The sequence below is a fragment of the Triticum dicoccoides genome, chromosome 4A, assembly GCF_002162155.2.
Source record: "Triticum dicoccoides isolate Atlit2015 ecotype Zavitan chromosome 4A, WEW_v2.0, whole genome shotgun sequence".
Classification (NCBI taxonomy): Eukaryota; Viridiplantae; Streptophyta; class Magnoliopsida; order Poales; family Poaceae; genus Triticum; species Triticum dicoccoides.
Window position 1 is genome coordinate 569,386,928 of NC_041386.1, and position 6,504 is coordinate 569,393,431.

Consider the following 6,504-nt stretch of genomic DNA (forward strand, 5'->3'; position numbering starts at 1 on the left):
TTTTTATCAAGGTAAATTAATTTCAGTCTACAGTTAAAATGTTTATATGGATGCATCACAAAGGACAGTTTTTATTAAGGAAAAACGACAATGTTATCTAGTTATCTGAAAGCGGCCCATGCTCTAGCTTCCTCTAGGTCTATGGACCACCTAACTTCTTGCTGTCAAACCAAAAGTTAGTTGCAACTTGCAACAACATTGACACCATCTCTCCTTTTTGTGTGTGGAGAAAACATTGCCATCATCTAGAAGACGATTCAGCAGATTCACTGGCTAGTTTTCTGCTAAGCCCAAGTCAGCCTAGTGAACTATTCAACATGAAAGCTCACTCATTTTCTCAGCCCAACAGGGTATGAACTCTGCTGAACTCCAATGAAGAAGCTATATCCAGGATGGATGGTGGCATGATGCCCACAAAGAAAAAGGTTCCCATGATGAAATGGCAACCCAACTTCACATTTCAGGATGGCTAACATCTAAGGACTCGAATGAACTTTTCAAGCATTGTTTTTTTCAGTTAAACAAAGTTTAAGCATTGCCTCTGTCCAGCCTTCCATACAACCATCCCATTAACGGCTCTCTGGAACAGTTTAATTTCACTACAAATCGCACAGCAGCGAAGGCAACACAAGACGAAAATACACAGCCCAGGAGCATCGCATTCTCCACTGCAGCAATCTATAATTACTCAGGGAGCCAAGTAGCTTACCTGGCTACCATCATCAGTCAGGTCACATGACAACCAAGAAAATAAGCTGGCTTACGCCTCTCGTTGATCTCCGTCCTTTTGAACCCAGACTTTCACCGTCTTGTCGTTGTCAAGAGCTCCTGATGCAATCATGTTCTCCTTAGGGTGGCATGACACAGCAATGACTGTGTCGCTATGCCCTTCCAGTTTCTGCACGATCTTCCTTGACTGAAGATCCCACATGTAGACACACTTGTCTTCCGAGCCACTCACAATGTACTTGCCGTTGGTAATAGAAAATGCTGCCGGAATGCAGTATTTTGTGTTCACATGGCCAGTATACGTCTTCAAAAACTTCCCAGCTGAAAAATTCCAGAGCCTCTGCATGAAATGAACAATATGGGAGCCGTTATCCTGTGATAAGTTCATCAAGGTAGGTTGCTAGATACTCACTAAAACAAGACCATGATGTTTTTTTTTTTGACAGATGCCACTACAAACATACTCCATCTGTACCAAAATATAAGACGTTTTTGCAGTTTAAATTGAAATGCAAAAATATCTTATATTTTGGTACAGAGGTAGTAGGTGTTATTGTAATATGTCTAATAATCCACCCAAAAAACATCAAAGCTATGACTTGGCAATGAAGTAAAATCATAAGCTATCTGAAATTATCCCAAATCCCAATATATGCATGGAGTGGTCCACAAGCATGATAAGGAGCAGGGCAAAATTATCTGGGAACATACACCAGACATGGCAATGCCTACGTTAAAAGAACACCAGTGTGTAAAACAGCTAGAGCATTGTATAGTACTTTTAAGGCATTGTATAGTACTTTTAAGGATATGGAACTACTAGAAGAGGACCACGATAATCACAATGCTGACAAATATAATCGATTGCAGCACAGAAAATGGTCTTTTTTAAATCAGGGATGGTGGCATGGGTCAAGGCACTCTCTCCTGGGTCTGATTCATATGACATTCCGCTGCGTTAGACAGTTAATGATTGATGCAGCTCTAACGATGTGCTTTGCACAACACCTTCACCCTTAAGAATCTTATAATGTAAATGAATATTAACAGACAACAGCTTCTTTTAGTTTCTTTCCATCCTGTTGGTGAAAAACATGGTTTATGATCTCCATGCTGTAAAGCTGTACAAGTTCCTGCTGGTTGGCCAGCTCAGCTTTATAAAGAACTGCTTGCAAGAATTGTACTTATCTAAGAAGCGCAGAAACTATTGAACAGTCAGGACTGCCACCAGAAATTTCGGCGCCGCTACATATGACTGAAGGGCATAGCATGATAGAAGTCATTTATCAACTCAAGGTATTAGGCATAAATGAACCCTAAAAGAAATTTACTTCCACACGGAGCACCCTCACAACCCAAACATGAACAGCAGCTCTCCTGCTGTCTTTCAAAAACAACCCAAACATGAGGAACTGCTCCCGACAATCTCACTCAAGATCACTCAAGACCTTCCAACTGTGGTCAAACACTAGGGATAGTTGATGTGATGCCCCCCCCCCACCCCCACCCCACCCCCCTCCTCTAACGGCACAACTTAGTCTGCTAATTTATTTTGACAGAGTGGATTCGGACCGCCACTTTATTTTCTGTTTTTCTGCTGGGGTCAGGTCTCGCCTAGCGGACTTTAAACCAGCACTTCATTTTCTGTTTTTCTGCTGGAGTCAGGCCTTGCTTAGTGGACTTTAAAACTTATAAGCAAAATGCAATGATACAAGAAAATATTGAACTTTAATGTTAGAAATAACTATACATCAGAAAATGATACGTCAAAATGACAAAAAAATTCAAATTCACAGCAGCTATAAAATGGCAACCTGGCTGGGAAGAAAGCATTGGAATTAGTTGGATAGTGGAAGTACCTACAAAACTTTGTGAATTTGGTAACAATAGCAATTAGCAAGCAATCATTTCGAATGTGCAATTACTACCCACTGAAAAAAAAGTGTTACTATCAGAAAGAGTCAGGGTAACATGTATCAACCAAACCTGCCATGCCGGTGAACCCGGGTTAAATAACATACAGGGTACGTTTGGATTTTGGAAGGGATAAAATAAATTAAATCCCTACTACCTCACATCATTTTCCCATTTTGACCTGTGTATGCAGGTCCCATTGCCGAGAATGGAAAATATCGAAGAACCAACAAATTGCTAAGCAGTGGACTGAACCCACAACTCGACACCCCCAAACTCTCATTTGTTTTCTTCCACTGCGGTAGTTGTGTGCCTATGGCTATCCTACAGTTGCTGAAGCATTTTCTTTACTAAAAGAACAAGTTTGGGAGATTTGGGTTTCTTAAAAAAATGTCTTTTGGAAATCTTAGCAAACAAGGGCAGGCCTAGTGCAGTGGTAGAGTCTCTCCACTTGTGGCCTGGAAGTCCTGGGTTCGAACCAACCTCCTTGCAAAATATTATGAAAGGGCAAGGCTGTCTAGAAATTCCCTTCCGCAGACCCCACATTGTGCCGGAGCTTTCAGCACTGGGTAAACCCTTTTTTTCGAAATCTTAGCAAGTTCTAATTTATCTTCAAAACAAGAAAAATTTCACAGGATAGAACAAGGTACAGTTATTGCTCTATTAATGTCCATCACATATTCTATCACGAAGTTTTAAAATTCACGGCAGCTATATAATGGCAACATGGCTGGGAAGGAAGCATTGGAATTAGCTGGATAGTGAAAGTCCCTAAATAACTTCGTGAATTTGATATCAATAGCAATTAGCAAGCAAACATTTCGAATGTGCAACTACTACCTACCTAAAACAAGTGTTACTATCAGAAATAATCAGGGTAACATATCAAACCTGCCATACAGGTGGACTCTGATTAAGTGACATACAGAGTCCATTTGGATTTTGAGAGGGATAAATAAATTAAATCCTACTACTACCTAACACCCTTTTCCCATTTTGACCTGTGGTATGCAGGTCCCATTGCCGAGAATGGAAAATATCGAAGAACCAACAAATTGCTAAACAGTGGATCAAACCCACAATCCGACACCCCCAAACACTCATTTGTTTTCTTGCACTGCGGTAGTTGTGTGCCTATGGCTATCCTGCAGTTGCTGAAGCGTTTATCTTTACCAAGAAAACAAGTTTGAGAGATTTGGGTTTCTTAAAAAAATGCTTTTCGGAAATCTTAGCAGGGTCCAGTTTATTTTCAAAACAAGGAAATTTTTGCAGGATAGGACAACGTACAGATATTGCTCTATTATTAATGTCCATCTCATGTAGGCTTTGCCACTTACATATCCACCCCCACCCCCTCCCCCTGCCTAAAAATAAAATTCCAGCCCACCCTACACTCATGGCAAGGGTTTAACATAACCCCTAATATAACAATTCCCAAACAATCTTTCTCTTGTCCTTCAATGTATGCAGTCACAGCACTACAAGAGAACAGAAGCACCTAACTAGTATTGTGACCAGTGTTTATAAGGTGTCCTGCCTTGGACGCTTAGGCGGCAAGGCGGCGCCCTGCCCGGTTAGGCGTTTAGGCGTCAGGGCGGTTGGTGTTTGCCTTAGGTCACCTTACCGCCTTATAAACAATGGTTGTGACCTTCAACTCAGCTGTGACTACAGCGATGTCACAAAAATTGACACTGCAGGCTACAGTCACTGTGCAATGTGATATCAAAGAAAGTGCAAATCTACGCCCAGCACCATGTCACAATGATTGAAGCATCTACAATACTTACCTCTAGGGGATTGTGATCACATCAACTGTGGAAGGAGATGATGAACAAAAAAGGATTAGTTAACCAACGTATCTTTTTTTGGCGAACTACCAAAGTATATTGAAGCCCGAAAAAAATATCAATAGCTTCTTATGCTAAAATGGAAAAGACAGTTGGCTACGTGCAATTCCACACATTTAATTACTCCCTCCGTCCCATAATATAAGAACGTTTTTGACACTAGTGTAATGTTAAAAACCTTCTTATATTTTGGGACAGAGGGAGTACTTCTCAAGAATCATACGACTATACCAGGCAGTTGCAACAAGTAATTCGGGATGGAGGGAGTATTACCCCTCATCTGTATAATCCCAAGATTGCAAACACTACAAAATGATGCAGTTTGTAGAAATTATTAACAAGCCATGCTTTGCTTTTTTCGATATTCTAGAGCATAGGAAGAATGGTAGCACTAACTCCCAACATAATCACAAAATTTCCAACTCTACTTAGCATAGTGCAGACCGAACAATATGCAGATCACTCACTCAATCTTCTCCATTGCAAAATCACATATTACTGCAAGTTCAAGTTCACGTCATGCTGTGAAGTACAGAAATAGTATTACGGCGGGTCTAATACCTCCAACCCAAAGAGTACCTTGTTTGGTGGCACCTCACTGGGACTCCCAATTTGCATACTCCCAAGGCTAGACTTAATGGAACTGATATAACTTTAAGGCAGATCATCAGGCTATGGCTGAGATTAACTGAGCTTGCAAGCCTCATTAAAAGGGGAGCTTAAAAAAAGGGCAGCCTGGTGCACATAGCTCCCTCTTGCGCAGGGTCCGGGGAAAGGTCCAACCACTTTGGGTCTTTTGTATGCAGCCATTTCCTACATTTCTGCAAGAGGCTGTTTCCAGGACTCGAACCCGTGACCTCATGGTCACAAGGCAACAGCAATGTGCCAAGGCATTAAAAGGGGAACTTAACATGTAAAAAATTAACTCCGCGAAGCAGCACCGACATAAGTCCCCAATTTATGGAGTGTGCTCTGGACTAAGTGCCTGCATCAGCCCTATTAACAACCTCAAAGCCTTAATCCCCTCCTCGTTTCCTTGTGGCACTCTGTCCCTTGTGCCCCCAAAAATGTACTTGTAGTGTTCCATTGCTATTGCAACTACTAATGTTCTTCCTAGCTAAGAAATGTCAACTACTGATGTTTAACCTAGCTATGAGAACAATCAAACATTCAATAACAACATAATTGCAATTTCACATATGCTGCGAGCTGGAATGTTCTCTACAATAAGACTATGAGGAGAGATTCTGAATAACTTACCAGGGTGCTATCAAGGGTGGATGCAAGCACGAACTTGCCATTGGGGGAGAACTTGGAGTAGGACACGGGCGGACTCTCGTCATCGATGAGGGTCTTGACGCAGTGCCCGGTGGCTGCGTCCCAGATGCGGCAGAGCCCGTCGTAGCTTCCCGACACGATCATGGCCCCGTCCCGGTCGAAATCGACGGCGGTGACGGGCTCGGAGTGGGCGGGCAGCACGCGGAGGCTCCGGCCAGACCTGACCTCCCAGACGCGCACCGTCTCGTCGAAGGACCCCGACGCGAGCACGTTGCCGTGGGGGCTGAAGGCGACGCAGAAGGCGTAGTTGGTGTGGCCGGCCAGGGTCTTGACGAGGCGGGCGCCGCCGCCGGCGCCCAGGTCCCAGATGCGGACGGTGCGGTCGTCGGAGGCGGAGGCGAGGAGGCGGCCGTCGGGGGAGAAGGAGAGATCGGAGACGCCCTCCTCGTGGCCCTCGAGCTCGGCGACGAGGGAGAGGTCCGCCGAGGACCAGACGCGGAGGAGCTTGTCGGCGGAGGCGGAGGCGAGGAGGCGGCCGTCGGGGGAGAACTTGACGGCGGAGACGGCGCGGCGGTGGCCGGCGAGGGTCGCGCGGAGGGTGTACCCCGGGGAGGCCGGGGTCTCGTCTGCATCCGGCGCCGCCATTGCCGCGAACCAGAAAGAAAAAGGGTTTGGGGTTTTGTAATTCCTCCCCTTTGGCGACGCTGCGGCGCGGTGCGGTGGTCTGTTGAGTTGG

At 44.4% G+C, this 6,504-nt stretch overlaps 1 protein-coding gene across 1 annotated transcript; it reads right to left on the bottom strand.

Annotated features, from left to right (window-relative positions):
- Nucleotides 1–489: 489 nt before the first annotated feature.
- Nucleotides 490–6,504, bottom strand: LOC119286819 (COMPASS-like H3K4 histone methylase component WDR5A). Its single transcript, XM_037566285.1, has 2 exons — nucleotides 5,751–6,504; nucleotides 490–1,069 (listed from the first exon to the last, which is right to left on the bottom strand). The coding sequence occupies exons 1-2, from the start codon at nucleotides 6,411–6,413 to the stop codon at nucleotides 761–763; spliced, it is 972 nt and encodes a 323-aa protein (XP_037422182.1). The 5' UTR covers nucleotides 6,414–6,504; the 3' UTR covers nucleotides 490–760.